The 20,097-nt window shown below is 46.7% G+C and overlaps 1 protein-coding gene across 1 annotated transcript in view; it reads left to right on the plus strand.

Moving 5' to 3' along the window:
• Nucleotides 1-16,950, plus strand: part of LOC139457437 (neural cell adhesion molecule 2-like) — a 32,189-nt gene extending 15,239 nt beyond the window's left edge. The window contains exons 9-12 of the mRNA XM_071238834.1: nucleotides 10,036-10,101; nucleotides 10,724-10,804; nucleotides 13,381-13,431; nucleotides 15,505-16,950. Coding sequence (XP_071094935.1) covers nucleotides 10,036-10,101; nucleotides 10,724-10,804; nucleotides 13,381-13,431; nucleotides 15,505-15,557 — 251 coding nt within the window. The 3' untranslated portion in view covers nucleotides 15,558-16,950. The remainder of the gene's footprint in view (nucleotides 1-10,035; nucleotides 10,102-10,723; nucleotides 10,805-13,380; nucleotides 13,432-15,504) is intronic.
• Nucleotides 16,951-20,097: the final 3,147 nt, after the last annotated feature.

Genomic DNA, 20,097 nt, shown 5'->3' on the forward strand with positions numbered 1-20,097 from the left:
TTCACTCAGAGTGAAGCCTGTAACGGCCTCTTTACCAACAGTTAGTCACACACAACTTTCACCCAGAGTGAAGCCTCTTACGGCCTCTTTACAAACAGTTAGTCACACACAACTTTCACCCAGAGGGAAGCCTGTAACGGCCTCTTTACCAACAGTTAGTCGCACACAACTTTCACCTAGAGTGAAGCCTCTTACGGCCTCTTTACCAACAGTTAGTCATACACAACTTTCACCCAGTGTGAAGCCTGTAACGGCCTCTTTACCAACAGTTAGTCACACACAACTTTCACCCAGATTGAAGCCTGTTACGGCCTCTTTACCAACAGTTAGTCACACACAACTTTCACCCAGAGTGAAGCCTGTTACGGCCTCTTTACAACAGTTAGTCACACACAACTTTCACTCAGAGTGAAGCCTGTTACGGCCTCTTTACAAACAGTTAGTCACACACAACTTTCACTCAGAGTGAAGCCTGTAACGGCCTCTTTACCAACAGTTAGTCACACACAACTTTCACCCAGATTGAAGCCTGTAACGGCCTCTTTACTAACAGTTAGTCACACACAACTTTCACTCAGAGTGAAGCCTGTTACGGCCTCTTTACAAACAGTTAGTCACACACAACTTTCACTCAGAGTGAAGCCTGTAACGGCCTCTTTACCAACAGTTAGTCACACACAACTTTCACCCAGATTGAAGCCTGTAACGGCCTCTTTACCAACAGCTAGTCACACACAACTTTCAACCAGATTAAAGCCTGTTACGGCCTCTTTACAACAGTTAGTCACACACAACTTTCACTCAGAGGGAAGCCTGTAACGGCCTCTTTACCAACAGTTAGTCACACACAACTTTCACCCAGATTGAAGCCTGTTACGGCCTCTTTACGAACAGTTAGTCACACACAACTTTCACCCAGATTGAAGCCTGTTACGGCCTCTTTACCAACAGTTAGTCACACACAACTTTCTCTCAGAGGGAAGCCTGTTACGGCCTCTTTACCAACAGTTAGTCACACACAACTTTCTCTCAGAGGGAAGCCTGTTACGGCCTCTTTACCAACAGTTAGTCACACACAACTTTCACTCAGAGGGAAGCCTCTTACGGCCTCTTTACGAACAGTTAGTCACACACAACGTTCTCTCAGAGGGAAGCCTCTTACGGCCTCTTTACCAACAGTTAGTCACACACAACTTTCACCCAGAGTGAAGCCTGTTACGGCCTCTTTACAACAGTTAGTCACACACAACTTTCACTCAGAGTGAAGCCTGTTACGGCCTCTTTACCAACAGTTAGTCACACACAACTTTCACTCAGAGTGAAGCCTCTTACGGCCTCTTTACCAACAGTTAGTCACACACAACTTTCACCCAGAGTGAAGCCTCTTACGGCCTCTTTACCAACAGTTAGTCACACACAACTTTCACCCAGAGTGAAGCCTGTTACGGACTCTTTACCAACAGTTAGTCACAAACAACTTTCACCCAGTGTGAAGCCTGTTACGGCCTCTTTGCCAACAGTTAGTCACACACAACTTTCACCCAGAGTGAAGCCTGTTACGGACTCTTTACCAACAGTTAGTCACACACAACTTTCACTCAGAGTGAAGCCTGTTACGGCCTCTTTACCAACAGTTAGTCACATACAACTTTCACTCAGAGTGAAGCCTGTTACGGCCTCTTTACCAACAGTTAGTCACACACAACTTTCACTCAGATTGAAGCCTGTTACGGCCTCTTTACCACCAGTTAGTCACACACAACTTTCACCCAGATTGAAGCCTGTTACGGCCTCTTTACCAACAGTTAGTCACACACAACTTTCACTCCGAGGGAAGCCTGTTACGGCCTCTTTGCCAACAGTTAGTCACACACAACTTTCACCCAGAGTGAAGCCTGTTACGGCCTCTTTGCCAACAGTTAGTCACACACAACTTTCACTCAGAGGGAAGCCTGTTACGGCCTCTTTACCAACAGTTAGTCACACACAACTTTCACTCAGAGTGAAGCCTCTTACGGCCTCTTTACCAACAGTTAGTCACACACAACTTTCACCCAGAGTGAAGCCTCTTACGGCCTCTTTACCAACAGTTAGTCACACACAACTTTCACCCAGAGTGAAGCCTGTTACGGCCTCTTTACCAACAGTTAGTCACAAACAACTTTCACCCAGTGTGAAGCCTGTTACGGCCTCTTTGCCAACAGTTAGTCACACACAACTTTCACCCAGAGTGAAGCCTGTTACGGACTCTTTACCAACAGTTAGTCACACACAACTTTCACTCAGAGTGAAGCCTGTTACGGCCTCTTTACCAACAGTTAGTCACATACAACTTTCACTCAGAGTGAAGCCTGTTACGGCCTCTTTACCAACAGTTAGTCACACACAACTTTCACTCAGATTGAAGCCTGTTACGGCCTCTTTACCAACAGTTAGTCACACACAACTTTCACCCAGATTGAAGCCTGTTACGGTCTCTTTACCAACAGTTAGTCACACACAACTTTCACCCAGATTGAAGCCTGTTACGGCCTCTTTGCCAACAGTTAGTCACACACAACTTTCACCCAGAGTGAAGCCTGTTACGGCCTCTTTGCCAACAGTTAGTCACACACAACTTTCACTCAGAGGGAAGCCTGTTACGGCCTCTTTGCCAACAGTTAGTCACACACAACTTTCACCCAGAGTGAAGCCTGTTACGGCCTCTTTACCAACAGTTAGTCACACACAACTTTCACCCAGAGTGAAGCCTGTTACGGCCTCTTTGCCAACAGTTAGTCACACACAACTTTCACCCAGAGTGAAGCCTGTTACGGCCTCTTTACCAACAGTTAGTCACACACAACTTTCACTCAGAGGGAAGCCTGTTACGGCCTCTTTACCAACAGTTAGTCACACACAACTTTCACCCAGATTGAAGCCTGTTACGGCCTCTTTGCCAACAGTTAGTCACACACAACTTTCACCCAGAGTGAAGCCTGTTACGGCCTCTTTGCCAACAGTTAGTCACACACAACTTTCACTCCGAGGGAAGCCTGTTACGGCCTCTTTGCCAACAGTTAGTCACACACAACTTTCACCCAGAGTGAAGCCTGTTACGGCCTCTTTACCAACAGTTAGTCACACACAACTTTCACCCAGAGTGAAGCCTGTTACGGCCTCTTTGCCAACAGTTAGTCACACACAACTTTCACCCAGAGTGAAGCCTGTTACGGCCTCTTTACCAACAGTTAGTCACACACAACTTTCACTCAGAGGGAAGCCTGTTACGGCCTCTTTACCAACAGTTAATCACACACAACTTTCACCCAGAGTGAAGCCTGTTACGGCCTCTTTGCCAACAGTTAGTCACACACAACTTTCACCCAGAGGGAAGCCTGTTACAGCCTCTTTACCAACAGTTAGTCACACACAACTTTCACTCAGAGGGAAGCCTGTTACGGCCTCTTTGCCAACAATTAGTCACACACAACTTTCACCCAGAGTGAAGCCTGTTACGGCCTCTTTACCAACAGTTAGTCACACACAACTTTCACCCAGAGTGAAGCCTGTTACGGCCTCTTTACAAACAGTTAGTCACACACAACTTTCACTCAGAGTGAAGCCTGTAACGGCCTCTTTACCAACAGTTAGTCACACACAACTTTCACCCAGATTGAAGCCTGTAACGGCCTCTTTACTAACAGTTAGTCACACACAACTTTCACTCAGAGTGAAGCCTGTTACGGCCTCTTTACAAACAGTTAGTCACACACAACTTTCACTCAGAGTGAAGCCTGTAACGGCCTCTTTACCAACAGTTAGTCACACACAACTTTCACCCAGATTGAAGCCTGTAACGGCCTCTTTACCAACAGCTAGTCACACACAACTTTCAACCAGATTAAAGCCTGTTACGGCCTCTTTACAACAGTTAGTCACACACAACTTTCACTCAGAGGGAAGCCTGTAACGGCCTCTTTACCAACAGTTAGTCACACACAACTTTCACCCAGATTGAAGCCTGTTACGGCCTCTTTACGAACAGTTAGTCACACACAACTTTCACCCAGATTGAAGCCTGTTACGGCCTCTTTACCAACAGTTAGTCACACACAACTTTCTCTCAGAGGGAAGCCTGTTACGGCCTCTTTACCAACAGTTAGTCACACACAACTTTCTCTCAGAGGGAAGCCTGTTACGGCCTCTTTACCAACAGTTAGTCACACACAACTTTCACTCAGAGGGAAGCCTCTTACGGCCTCTTTACGAACAGTTAGTCACACACAACGTTCTCTCAGAGGGAAGCCTCTTACGGCCTCTTTACCAACAGTTAGTCACACACAACTTTCACCCAGAGTGAAGCCTGTTACGGCCTCTTTACAACAGTTAGTCACACACAACTTTCACTCAGAGTGAAGCCTGTAACGGCCTCTTTACCAACAGTTAGTCACACACAACTTTCACCCAGAGTGAAGCCTCTTACGGCCTCTTTACAAACAGTTAGTCACACACAACTTTCACCCAGAGGGAAGCCTGTAACGGCCTCTTTACCAACAGTTAGTCGCACACAACTTTCACCTAGAGTGAAGCCTCTTACGGCCTCTTTACCAACAGTTAGTCATACACAACTTTCACCCAGTGTGAAGCCTGTAACGGCCTCTTTACCAACAGTTAGTCACACACAACTTTCACCCAGAGTGAAGCCTGTTACGGCCTCTTTACAACAGTTAGTCACACACAACTTTCACTCAGAGTGAAGCCTGTTACGGCCTCTTTACAAACAGTTAGTCACACACAACTTTCACTCAGAGTGAAGCCTGTAACGGCCTCTTTACCAACAGTTAGTCACACACAACTTTCACCCAGATTGAAGCCTGTAACGGCCTCTTTACTAACAGTTAGTCACACACAACTTTCACTCAGAGTGAAGCCTGTTACGGCCTCTTTACAAACAGTTAGTCACACACAACTTTCACTCAGAGTGAAGCCTGTAACGGCCTCTTTACCAACAGTTAGTCACACACAACTTTCACCCAGATTGAAGCCTGTAACGGCCTCTTTACCAACAGTTAGTCACACACAACTTTCAACCAGATTAAAGCCTGTTACGGCCTCTTTACAACAGTTAGTCACACACAACTTTCACTCAGAGGGAAGCCTGTAACGGCCTCTTTACCAACAGTTAGTCACACACAACTTTCACCCAGATTGAAGCCTGTTACGGCCTCTTTACGAACAGTTAGTCACACACAACTTTCACCCAGATTGAAGCCTGTTACGGCCTCTTTACCAACAGTTAGTCACACACAACTTTCTCTCAGAGGGAAGCCTGTTACGGCCTCTTTACCAACAGTTAGTCACACACAACTTTCTCTCAGAGGGAAGCCTGTTACGGCCTCTTTACCAACAGTTAGTCACACACAACTTTCACTCAGAGGGAAGCCTCTTACGGCCTCTTTACGAACAGTTAGTCACACACAACGTTCTCTCAGAGGGAAGCCTCTTACGGCCTCTTTACCAACAGTTAGTCACACACAACTTTCACCCAGAGTGAAGCCTGTTACGGCCTCTTTGCCAACAGTTAGTCACACACAACTTTCACCCAGAGTGAAGCCTGTTACGGCCTCTTTACCAACAGTTAGTCACACACAACTTTCACTCAGAGGGAAGCCTGTTACGGCCTCTTTACCAACAGTTAGTCACACACAACTTTCACCCAGAGTGAAGCCTGTTACGGCCTCTTTGCCAACAGTTAGTCACACACAACTTTCACCCAGAGGGAAGCCTGTTACAGCCTCTTTACCAACAGTTAGTCACACACAACTTTCACTCAGAGGGAAGCCTGTTACGGCCTCTTTGCCAACAATTAGTCACACACAACTTTCACCCAGAGTGAAGCCTGTTACGGCCTCTTTACCAACAGTTAGTCACACACAACTTTCACCCAGAGTGAAGCCTGTTACGGCCTCTTTACCAACAGTTAGTCACACACAACTTTCACTCAGAGTGAAGCCTCTTACGGCCTCTTTACCAACAGTTAGTCACACACAACTTTCACCCAGAGTGAAGCCTCTTACGGCCTCTTTACCAACAGTTAGTCACACACAACTTTCACCCAGAGTGAAGCCTGTTACGGACTCTTTACCAACAGTTAGTCACAAACAACTTTCACCCAGTGTGAAGCCTGTTACGGCCTCTTTGCCAACAGTTAGTCACACACAACTTTCACCCAGAGTGAAGCCTGTTACGGACTCTTTACCAACAGTTAGTCACACACAACTTTCACTCAGAGTGAAGCCTGTTACGGCCTCTTTACCAACAGTTAGTCACATACAACTTTCACTCAGAGTGAAGCCTGTTACGGCCTCTTTACCAACAGTTAGTCACACACAACTTTCACTCAGATTGAAGCCTGTTACGGCCTCTTTACCACCAGTTAGTCACACACAACTTTCACCCAGATTGAAGCCTGTTACGGCCTCTTTACCAACAGTTAGTCACACACAACTTTCACTCCGAGGGAAGCCTGTTACGGCCTCTTTGCCAACAGTTAGTCACACACAACTTTCACCCAGAGTGAAGCCTGTTACGGCCTCTTTGCCAACAGTTAGTCACACACAACTTTCACTCAGAGGGAAGCCTGTTACGGCCTCTTTACCAACAGTTAGTCACACACAACTTTCACTCAGAGTGAAGCCTCTTACGGCCTCTTTACCAACAGTTAGTCACACACAACTTTCACCCAGAGTGAAGCCTCTTACGGCCTCTTTACCAACAGTTAGTCACACACAACTTTCACCCAGAGTGAAGCCTGTTACGGCCTCTTTACCAACAGTTAGTCACAAACAACTTTCACCCAGTGTGAAGCCTGTTACGGCCTCTTTGCCAACAGTTAGTCACACACAACTTTCACCCAGAGTGAAGCCTGTTACGGCCTCTTTACCAACAGTTAGTCACACACAACTTTCACTCAGAGTGAAGCCTGTTACGGCCTCTTTACCAACAGTTAGTCACATACAACTTTCACTCAGAGTGAAGCCTGTTACGGCCTCTTTACCAACAGTTAGTCACACACAACTTTCACTCAGATTGAAGCCTGTTACGGCCTCTTTACCAACAGTTAGTCACACACAACTTTCACCCAGAGTGAAGCCTGTTACGGTCTCTTTACCAACAGTTAGTCACACACAACTTTCACCCAGATTGAAGCCTGTTACGGCCTCTTTGCCAACAGTTAGTCACACACAACTTTCACCCAGAGTGAAGCCTGTTACGGCCTCTTTGCCAACAGTTAGTCACACACAACTTTCACTCAGAGGGAAGCCTGTTACGGCCTCTTTGCCAACAGTTAGTCACACACAACTTTCACCCAGAGTGAAGCCTGTTACGGCCTCTTTACCAACAGTTAGTCACACACAACTTTCACCCAGAGTGAAGCCTGTTACGGCCTCTTTGCCAACAGTTAGTCACACACAACTTTCACCCAGAGTGAAGCCTGTTACGGCCTCTTTACCAACAGTTAGTCACACACAACTTTCACTCAGAGGGAAGCCTGTTACGGCCTCTTTACCAACAGTTAGTCACACACAACTTTCACCCAGATTGAAGCCTGTTACGGCCTCTTTGCCAACAGTTAGTCACACACAACTTTCACCCAGAGTGAAGCCTGTTACGGCCTCTTTGCCAACAGTTAGTCACACACAACTTTCACTCCGAGGGAAGCCTGTTACGGCCTCTTTGCCAACAGTTAGTCACACACAACTTTCACCCAGAGTGAAGCCTGTTACGGCCTCTTTACCAACAGTTAGTCACACACAACTTTCACCCAGAGTGAAGCCTGTTACGGCCTCTTTGCCAACAGTTAGTCACACACAACTTTCACCCAGAGTGAAGCCTGTTACGGCCTCTTTACCAACAGTTAGTCACACACAACTTTCACTCAGAGGGAAGCCTGTTACGGCCTCTTTACCAACAGTTAATCACACACAACTTTCACCCAGAGTGAAGCCTGTTACGGCCTCTTTGCCAACAGTTAGTCACACACAACTTTCACCCAGAGGGAAGCCTGTTACAGCCTCTTTACCAACAGTTAGTCACACACAACTTTCACTCAGAGGGAAGCCTGTTACGGCCTCTTTGCCAACAATTAGTCACACACAACTTTCACCCAGAGTGAAGCCTGTTACGGCCTCTTTACCAACAGTTAGTCACACACAACTTTCACCCAGAGTGAAGCCTGTTACGGCCTCTTTACCAACAGTTAGTCACACACAACTTTCACTCAGAGTGAAGCCTCTTACGGCCTCTTTACCAACAGTTAGTCACACACAACTTTCACCCAGAGTGAAGCCTCTTACGGCCTCTTTACCAACAGTTAGTCACACACAACGTTCACCCAGAGTGAAGCCTGTTACGGACTCTTTACCAACAGTTAGTCACAAACAACTTTCACCCAGTGTGAAGCCTGTTACGGCCTCTTTGCCAACAGTTAGTCACACACAACTTTCACCCAGAGTGAAGCCTGTTACGGACTCTTTACCAACAGTTAGTCACACACAACTTTCACTCAGAGTGAAGCCTGTTACGGCCTCTTTACCAACAGTTAGTCACATACAACTTTCACTCAGAGTGAAGCCTGTTACGGCCTCTTTACCAACAGTTAGTCACACACAACTTTCACTCAGATTGAAGCCTGTTACGGCCTCTTTACCAACAGTTAGTCACACACAACTTTCACCCAGATTGAAGCCTGTTACGGCCTCTTTACCAACAGTTAGTCACACACAACTTTCACCCAGATTGAAGCCTGTTACGGCCTCTTTGCCAACAGTTAGTCACACACAACTTTCACCCAGAGTGAAGCCTGTTACGGCCTCTTTGCCAACAGTTAGTCACACACAACTTTCACTCAGAGGGAAGCCTGTTACGGCCTCTTTGGCAACAGTTAGTCACACACAACTTTCACCCAGAGTGAAGCCTCTTACGGCCTCTTTACCAACAGTTAGTCACACACAACTTTCACCCAGAGTGAAGCCTCTTACGGCCTCTTTACCAACAGTTAGTCACACACAACTTTCACCCAGAGTGAAGCCTGTTACGGACTCTTTACCAACAGTTAGTCACAAACAACTTTCACCCAGTGTGAAGCCTGTTACGGCCTCTTTGCCAACAGTTAGTCACACACAACTTTCACCCAGAGTGAAGCCTGTTACGGACTCTTTACCAACAGTTAGTCACACACAACTTTCACCCAGAGTGAAGCCTGTTACGGCCTCTTTACCAACAGTTAGTCACACACAACTTTCACCCAGAGTGAAGCCTGTTACGGACTCTTTACCAACAGTTAGTCACACACAACTTTTCACCCAGAGTGAAGCCTGTTACGGCCTCTTTACCAACAGTTAATCACACACAACTTTCACCCAGAGTGAAGCCTGTTACGGACTCTTTACTAACAGTTAGTCACACACAACTTTCACTCAGAGGGAAGCCTGTTACGGCCTCTTTACCAACAGTTAGTCACACACAACTTTCACTCAGAGTGAAGCCTCTTACGGCCTCTTTACCAACAGTTAGTCACACACAACTTTCACTCAGAGTGAAGCCTCTTACGGCCTCTTTACCAACAGTTAGTACCACACAACGTTCACCCAGATTGAAGCCTGTTACGGCCTCTTTACCAACAGTTAGTCACACACAACTTTCACTCAGAGTGAAGCCTGTTACGGCCTCCTTACCGGGAGTTAACAGATTGCCTCTACTCACACTCAACAGATATTTGAATTCTATTTGTGAATAGTTGTCTTTCTCTGCATGTGTATATCTGCATCAACACTGCCATTTGGGGCGGTCGGGTAGCCTAGTGGTTAAAGCGTTCGCTCGTCATGCCGAAGACCCGGGTTCGAATCCCGACATGGGTACAATGTGTGAAGCCCATTTCTGGTGTCCCCCGCCGTGATATTGCTGAAATATTGCTAAAAGCGGCGTAAAACCAAACTCACTCACTCACTACACTGCAATTTCGTTATACTTACATTGTTTTGTATCTTCCAGGTGAAATCAAACTGAACATCTTTAAGACTGTCATAGATGTTGTTACGTCAAAACGTGACAAGACAGGTAAGACTCGTGATTTGAGGGTGAGATTCGTGAAGACAGGTATTCAGCGACCCCTACTTGGCGACTACACTTGTCGTAAGAGGCTCGCTGACTTGGTTGATGCATGTGATCGAATCCCAATTGCGCGGGATGCTCATGATATCAATCATTGGATTGTCTGGTCCAGACTCGATTATTTACAGACCGCCGTCATATAGCTGGAATATTTCTGAGTTCGGCGTAAAACAAAAAAGAAACAAACAAACTTGAGGGTGAGACATGATTATCGCCTGTATATGATAACTGTGTGTACACACTCCTGTTTTAAAGGAGGACCTGGCTCTGTGGTCTGGTGCCCATTTCCTGTGAAAGCCGAGATGTTATGACACCGAAACAGTGTCTATGTATAATAATGATAACGACTAACTGCTCAAATTATACCCAAATTATTTTTAATAAACACAAAATCAAAGTGGGTTCAAAGTTATTTTTGAACTACGGTTATAACGAACTCAAATGGACCACTAATTGTAGTTTAGTAAATAAACAAACATATTATACACTATTTAGTAAATATGTTCTTCATTATATCGAAAACATTCAGAAAAAGTAGACTGTCAAACCACGTTGACATGTATTTCAGGGACAGAGTCAGTATTGAAGATTTCAAAGAGTGACAGTGAAGGTCAAGGACACGTGGGAAACGATGGCCAAGATCAGCATGGTAACAACACGGCTAACATTTTTCCACATGGAGAGAACACTGTAACTGGGGTAACATAGGACACATGACACGCCACACTCGGGGCACACTGTAACACGGGCAACATTGGACAGGCGACATGAAGGGAACACTGTAACTGGGGTAACATAGAACACAGGACACGCCACACTCGGGGAACACTGTAACACTGGCAACATAGGACACGCCACATGGAGGGAACACTGTAACTGGGGTAACATAGGACACAGGACACGCCACACTCGGGGAACACTGTAACACTGGCAACATTGGACACACCACACCCGGGAACACTCTAACACGGGCAACATTGGACAGGCCACATGCAGGGAACACTGGTACAAGGGTAACATAGGACACAGGACACGCCACACTCGGGGAACACTGTAACTGGGGTAACATAGGACACGCCACATGCAGGGAACACTGTAACATGGGAAACATAGGACATGCCACACTCGGGGAACACTGTAACACGGGCAACATAGGACACGCCACATGCAGGGAACACTGTAACTGGGGTAACATAGGACACAGGACAGGCCACACTCGGGAACACTGTAACTGGGGCAACATTGGACACGCCACACCCGGGAACACTGTAACACTGGCAACATTGGACACGCCACACCCGGGAACACTGTAACACGGGCAACATTGGACACGCCACACCCGGGGAACACTGTAACACTGGCAACATTGGACAGGCCACATGCAGGGAACACTGGTACAAGGGTAACATAGGACACAAGACACGCCACACTCGGGGAACACTGTAACAGGGGTAACATTGGACAGGCCACATGCAGGGAACACTGTAACTGGGGCAACATTGGACACGCCACATGCAGGGAACACTGGTACAAGGGTAACATAGGACACAGGACACGCCACACTCGGGGAACACTGTAACACTGGCAACATTGGACAGGCCACATGCAGGGAACACTGTAACTGGGGCAACATTGGACAGGCCACATGCAGGGAACACTGTAACTGGGGTAACATAGAACACGGGACACGCCACACTCGGGGAACACTGTAACACTGGCAATATAGGACACGCCACATGCAGGGAACACTGGTACAAGGGTAACATAGGACACAGGACAAGCCACATGCAGGGAACACTGTAACTGGGGTAACATAGGACACAGGACACGCCACACTCGGGGAACACTGTAACACGGGCAACATTGGACACAGGACACGCCACACTCGGGGAACACTGTAACACTGGCAATATAGGACACGCCACATGCTGGGAACACTGGTACAAGGGTAACATAGGACACAGGACAGGCCACATGCAGGGAACACTGTAACTGGGGCAACATAGGACACAGGACACGCCACACTCGGGGAACACTGTAACAGGGGTAACATTGGACACGCCACATGCAGGGAACACTGTAACTGGGGTAACATAGGACACAGGACACGCCACACTCGGGGAACACTGTAAAACTGGCAACATTGGACAGGCCACATGCAGGGAACACTGGTACAAGGGTAACATAGGACACAGGACACGCCACACTCGGGGAACACTGTAACAGGGGTAACATTGGACAGGCCACATGCAGGGAACACTGTAACTGGGGCAACATTGGACACGCCACATGCAGGGAACACTGTAACTGGGGTAACATAGGACACAGGACACGCCACATGGAGGGAACACTGTAACTGGGGTAACATAGGACACAGGACACGCCACACTCGGGGAACACTGTAACACTGGCAATATAGGACAGGCCACATGCTGGGAACACTGGTACAAGGGTAACATAGGACACAGGACATGCCACATGCAGGGATCACTGTAACACGGGTAACATTGGATAGACCACATGCAGGGATCACTGTAACTGGGGCAACATAGGACACGATACATGCGGGAAATATTTTGACACTGTAAATATAGGACATAGTGTGACAACCGTGACGTCTTTAATTTTATCTCCCCTTTTATCTCTCAATACGGATAAGGGACTAACGAACACAAACATGCTGCAAGAGGGTGCATGGCGATTCTGTCAAAACACAAGACATGGTTTGCTACAGTATATGATTACCTCTCAAGATATAAACACACGTGGAAATAATATCCGTCGGTTTCAGTACCGGACTGTTTTCCTTGATACACGGCGTGAAACACAATATGCGGACATTTCTGGTCTAGAGGGGCGACTAAAGGGATCGGGTCATGTTCGGTTTCTTGGTTGATGTATGTCATCGTATCCAAACTGCTCAATTCGATGCTCATGATGTCAATCACTTGATTGTCTGGTCCACGTTCGGCTATTTACAGACCGCTGTCATTTAGCTGGATTATTGCGGCAAACAAACAAACAAACACATCCCTTGTTAAAATGATATCGCGAATTACCTCACACTAAGACGAATATATTAATACATGTACTTAAATCTTCACGACTTTTTATTCATGATGTGTATAAAAACAAATAAACAAAATATTTGGTAAATATGTTGTTTGTTATATCGAAGACATTCATAAAACGTTGACTATCCTAAAAGTTTGACATATATTTCAGGGACAGAGTCAGCCTGGTGGAGGTCAGCAAAACAACACAGGAAATGTCCAGGTGAGTGTGATGACCCGTACAAAGGCTGTCTGCATGGGTAACGCCAGATAGGGGGGGGGGGGGGGGGGGGGGGTGAGGGGATGGGGGACAATGTAGCGTAGACACATATACTGTGATACGTGGAGTTTTACATTGTGGGGGACCCTGTGACACGTGGGGTTATATAATATGGGGAACACAGTAACACCGGGGGTTTTACAATGTGTGGAACACGTTACACCGGGGGGTTTACAAGGTGGGGAACACGTTACACCGGGGGTTACAAGATGGGGAACACGTTACACCGGGGGTTTACAAGGTGGGGAACACGTTACACCGGGGGGTTTACAAGGTGGGGAACACGTTACACCGGGGGGTTACAAGGTGGGGAACACGTTACACCGGGGGTTTACAAGGTGGGGAACACGTTACACCGGGGGGTTACAAGGTGGAGAACACGTTACACCGGGGGTTTACAAGGTGGGGAACACGTTACACCGGGGGGTTACAAGGTGGAGAACACGTTACACCGGGGGGTTACAAGGTGGGGAACACGTTACACCGGGGGGTTACAAGGTGGGGAACACGTTACACCGGGGGGTTACAAGGTGGGGAACACGTTACACCGGGGGGTTACAAGGTGGAGAACACGTTACACGGGGGGTTTACAAGGTGGGGAACACGTTACATCGGGGGTTTAAAAGGTGGGGAACACGTTACACCGGGGGGTTACAAGGTGGAGAACACGTTACACCGGGGGTTTACAAGGTGGGGAACACGTTACACCGGGGGGTTACAAGGTGGAAAACACGTTACACCGGGGGTTTACAAGGTGGGGAACACGTTACACCGGGGGGTTACAAGGTGGGGAACACGTTACACCGGGGGGTTACAAGGTGGGGAACACGTTACATCGGGGGTTTACAAGGTGGGGAACACGTTACATCGGGGGTTTAAAAGGTGGGGAACACGTAACACCGGGGGGTTACATGGTGGGGAACACGTTACATCGGGGGTTTACAAGGTGGGGAACACGTTATACCGGGGGGTTACATGGTGGGGAACACGTTACACCGGGGTTTACAAGGTTGGGAACAGGTTACACCAGGGGGGGTTACAAGCTGGGGAACACGTTACACCGGGGTTTACAAGGTTGGGAACAGGTTACACCAGGGGGGGTTACAAGCTGGGGAACACGTTACACCGGGGTTTACAAGGTTGGGAACAGGTTACACCAGGGGGGGTTACAAGGTGGAGAACACGTTATACCGGGGGGTTACAACGTGGGGAACACGTTACACCGGGGGTTTACAAGGTGGGGAACACGTTACACGGAGTGGAGACCATTGAAATATGTGGAATTTACAATTGAGGAACATTGCGACAATTTGGGTTTTACAAGGTGGTGAACGCTGCGATGCATGGGTTTATTCAAGGTGGGGAACAGTGGAACACGTCGGATTTAACGAAGTGGGGACCATTGAAATATGTGGAATTTACAATTGAGGAACATTGCGACAAGTTGGGTTTTACAAGGTGGGGAACACTGCGACAGGTGAGGTTTTAAAAGGTGGGGAACATTGCGAGAGGTGAGGTTTTACAAGGTGGGGGACACTGCGACAGGTGATGTTTTACAAGGTGGAGACGCCGTGACACGTGGAATTTTACAAGATGGGGTTTTACAGGGTGTAGACAACTGTGACGCGTGGGATTTTACAATGTGCTGAATACTGTGACACATGGAGTTTTACAAGGTAGGGGCCCATGTGACACTTGGGGTTTTACAAGGTGGGAAACACTGTGACATGTGGAGTTTTACAAGGTAGGGGCCCATGTGACACTTGGGGTTTAACAAGATCCCCGGGGAACACTTCAGCCAGAGCATCGTTTTTATTCCTTTTTTATTCCATCATTTATAAATTAACGGATATTGGAGGATTTTATGACTGGTTCTATAACTTACTTGCCTCATTTTGTTTTCTTATAAAAAAACATTATGCGTCTACCGCGATGGAAGCGGCGTGTCCTTTGAATTTTGAATAACGTAACCTATACTTGATCATATAATTTGCATTGATATATATTTTTCTTTAGAGAGACGACATGGGGAGTACCTCATGGATGGCACGGACTGCAGTGAAGCTTAATGTTTGACACAGTGACTATCACATACAGACGGAACTCACACAGTAGGGAGTGACGAACCTATTGTGTTTGGTGTGAGGACATTGTCAGGGAGACGTCCGCTGTGTTTGGTGTGAGGACATTGTGAGAGCGACCTCCGCTGTGTCTGGTGTGAGGACATTGTGAAGGGACCTCCGCTGTGTTTGGTGTGAGGACATTGTCAGAGAGACCTCCGCTGTGTTTGGTGTGAGGACATTGTGAGAGACGTCCGCTGTGTTTGGTGTGAGGACATTGTGAAAGACGTCCGTTGTGTTTGATGTGAGGACATTGTGAGAGACGTCCATTGTTTGGTGTGAGGACATTGTCAGAGAGACGCCCATTGTTTGATGTGAGGACATTGTGAGAGACGTCCATTGTTTGGTGTGAGGACATTGTCAGAGAGACCTCCGTTGTGTTTGGTGTGAGGACATTGTCAGAGAGACGTCCGCTGTGTTTGGTGAGGACATTGTCAGAGAGACGCCCATTGTTTGGTGTGAGGACATTGTGAGAGACGTCCATTGTTTGGTGTGAGGACATTGTCAGAGAGACGTCCATTGTTTGGTGTGAGGACATTGTCAGAGAGACCTCCGTTGTGTTTAGTGTGAGGACATTGTCAGAGAGACGTCCGTTGTGTTTGGTGTGAGGACATTGTCAGAGAGACCTCCGTTGTGTTTGGTGTGAGGACATTGTCAGGGAGACCTCCGTTGTGTTTGGTGTGAGGACATTGTCAGAGAGACGCCCATTGTTTGATGTGAGGACATTGTGAGAGACGTCCATTGTTTGGTGTGAGGACATTGTCAGAGAGACCTCCGTTGTGTTTGGTGTGAGGACATTGTCAGGGAGACGTCCGTTGTGTTTGGTGTGAGGACATTGTCAGAGAGACGTCCGTTGTGTTTGGTGTGAGGACATTGTCAGAGAGACGCCCATTGTTCGGTGTAAGGACATTGTGAGAGAGACGCCCTAATGTTTGAGGTGAGGACATTGTCAAGGAGACCTACGTTGTGTTTGGTGTGAGGACATTGTCAGAGAGACACCCATTGTTTGGTGTGAGGACATTGTAAAGGAGATCTCCGTTGTGTTTAGTGTGAGGACACTGTCAGAGTGACGCCCATTGTTTGGCGTGAGGACATTGTTTGAGAGGCGTCCGTTGTGTTTGGTGTAAGGGACACCCTTTGTTTTGTGAAATGTATGACTTGTTTTTATTATTATCAATAACTGTTACTAACTGCCAGTAACTGTCATTTACCCCTGCTTACCTGGCGGCCTGGTGGGAAACTAAATAGAGGTAAAATCCCCTTGTAAATACATGTGACGGGTTGTTCGAGTCAGTGAGTGAGTGAATGAGGGAGTGACTGAGTGAGTGGGTTTGGTGTTTGTTCGGGCGTTCGATGGATGGGTGGGCGGGGGGAGTTGGATGGGTGGGTGGGGGGAGTTGGATGGGTGAGTGAATGAATTGGTGAGTGAGGTCTTACGACACTTTAAGCAATATTCCAGCAATATCACTGCGGGGGACAACAGAAATAGGCTTCATGCATTTTCATCATTTGGAAAATCGTTATGGACTGGACGTATGTCCTCCTTGACCCGGGGCGGTCAAAGCGTTCGCTCGTCACGCAAAAACCCGGGTTCGATTCCCGACATAGGTACAATGTGTGAGGCCCATTTCTGGTGTCCCCCGCCGTGATATTGCTGGAATATTGCTAAAGGCGGCGTAAAACCAAACTCACTCACTCACTCCTCTGTGACCCGGCATACAAGGCCAGCTGAGGACAAACACATACTAGCTGTGTGCATGTGTAGATGTTTACACTTACACATACATAAACATACCTTGTATACATTGCCGATACATGCACACGCTGTATATCCCGTCGCTCTTACTTTGATATAAATTATGTTCATGTTGAATCATTTCTATTCTACTTGCCTGAGTTTAATAAAACTGTCACGCAATTTCTAGTTTGGGAATTTTTCAGTAAATGCGCCTTTATCACAGTTATAGTCGCGATAGCCTCCAAAATCGTAACGCCCCCTTTCAAGGGTTAAGCCACGAGTCCAGGAATTGTGAGTGAGTGAGTGAGTTGGGTTTAACGTCGCTTTTAACAGTATTCCAGTGATATCACGGCGTGTCAGCTTAATGTGGGAGGAAGGCCTGAAGTGACGCAGGTCTCAGACGTTTACCACTTCGGTGAAACCCACGAGCACGGGTATGGTGCTGACAAACCTAGAAACATAATCGGGGGGAACCAGGATTCGAACCCACAATCATAGGTTTCTGGCGTGCCCAAGGGACGCAACTCTGCAGAGCGAATCGCGGCGCCTCAGACGACTGGGACAGCCGTGCCCCCCAGGAATTGTGAATATGTTGACTGATATGTGTGTCTTACATAAAGAAAAGAGACAAAAACATGTTCATCATACTGCAAAATCTATGCTAAACGCACAGACTATTGTGCGATTCGGACTTTACCAACAGCATGTGTTTATGAATCACTATCAAAGAGCGATGATACCAGGTGTTCGCGAAAAGGTGATCCTATCCTGCCCCACCGATGGCACCCGTCACAAACACAACTGTTCACCTGAAACATTACGGGGCCAAGTAAGATGTAACCAGCGTCTACTGCTTCTATACAACTTTCGGGGGGCACGTGGGGCCCTTGGGCCCTTGGGCACGCCAGAAAACTATGATTGTGGGTTCGAATCCCGGTTCGCCCCGATTATGTTTCTAGGTTTGTCAGCACCATACCCGTGCTCGTAGGTTTCACCGAAGTGCTAAATGTCTGAGACCTGCATCACTTGGGGCTTTCCTCCCACATTAAGCTGACACGTCGCGATATAACTGGAATACTGTTAAAAACGGCGTTAAACCCAACTCACTCACTCACTCACTCACTCTTTATCCAACTTTCATTCGTCACCACTCGCCCCTTTCCGTAACCTGCAAGCTATTCGACTTGTACCGGAATAACACGAGTTGGTCACGAATGTCCAACTTTGGGTCATTTCTAGATTGGCATTAGTCCCTGAAATAAGGTTGTCTTATTTAATAATATATACCAACAAAATGAACAAAATCTAATCCAAATGGAGCCAAGAACAATCTTCAAGTTCAGGGCTGAGGCAATCTGGACTTGCCAACTAATTCTAGACTTGAGTAGGACTCCTTTTTCAATTTATTCTCGAGGGTCTTGGAGACAAGGTCATCTCAAGCCATAAAATATCTATTCTTGCAATAAGGTATATCTTTGGATACTTATTCGGCAGGGATGGGATGAAATTACGCAGAGATGTAGCATACTGAATTTATTTTTCACTTTAAGATTTAATTTTTTGAAGTAACTTCTGAAAAGCAGACAGATCTAAAAGGCGTCCAAATGTTTCTTAACTCAACACATCCGTTTCAGCCGCGTTTAGTTTTACTCCAAGTCATGAACGATGCGATGAAAATATTTACATAACAGTTTTACACGGTCACACTCGCTGACTTGGTTAATGCATGTTATCGTATCCAAATTACGTAGATCGATGCTCATAATTTCAATCACTTGATTGTCCAATCAAGACACGACTTTTTTTCAAACCGACATTATACAAATGTGTGCGGCGTTAGACAACAGCCAAACAAAATATTGCCTGATATCTGAATGACATGGTGAGACATTTCTGTAAAATACACTTCATCGGTTGAGAATGGATATGTCTTCCACTAGCAACACAACCAGTGAAGATCCGGGGTAGAATAGGTCTTCAGCAACCCATGCTTGCCGTAAAAGGCGACTATGCTTGTCGTAAGAGGCGACTAACAGGATCAGGTGGTCAGGCTCGCTGACTTTGTTGATGCATGTCACCGTATCCCAATTGCGTGGGTCGATGCTCATGATGTCAATCACTGGATTGTCTGGTCCAGACTCGATTATTTACAGACCGCCGTCATATAGCTGGAATATTGCTGAGTGCGGCGTTAAACAATGGATTTCAGTACCACATGAAATAATGCTGGGTATTGTGATTTAGACAAATGTCGAAAATAACAATATATTCGACGTACTCTAATTTCAGATGTCGTTTAATAAAGCTTTGACTAAAATGCCTATAAACTATATCACAGAATATAGATTGCCCTGTAGAATCTACAAATATGAAGCATAATGCCTTTTGTGATGTATTTTGACAACTGATTCAATTTCATTCAAATCAAATCTTTCATTCCGATAGGCCACCTCTCTGCGTCGAGAGAAGTGCCGAATCGGTCACTCGCTGAGATGAACATGTTGTTTGACAAGAAAATAAAATGATTATCTAAATGGCTGAGATTAACTTACTGTAATTTCACAGTGAGAACTTTTTTTTAAAGCAATTTGACTGGCGAAATAATAAATTATAAGAAGTAAATTTACAACCTCGATCTTTTCGTTGATAATCGAGGAAGGTGACAATTGCATGATACATTATAATGATGGCAAAAAACACAGTTTCCCGACGTCCAGTGGCGTATATAACGCCTGGACCTTTGACATTTGG

The sequence above is a fragment of the Haliotis cracherodii genome, unplaced genomic scaffold (genome assembly GCF_022045235.1).
Source record: "Haliotis cracherodii isolate W230 unplaced genomic scaffold, xgHalCrac1.p SCAF_12, whole genome shotgun sequence".
NCBI lineage: Eukaryota > Metazoa > Mollusca > Gastropoda > Lepetellida > Haliotidae > Haliotis > Haliotis cracherodii.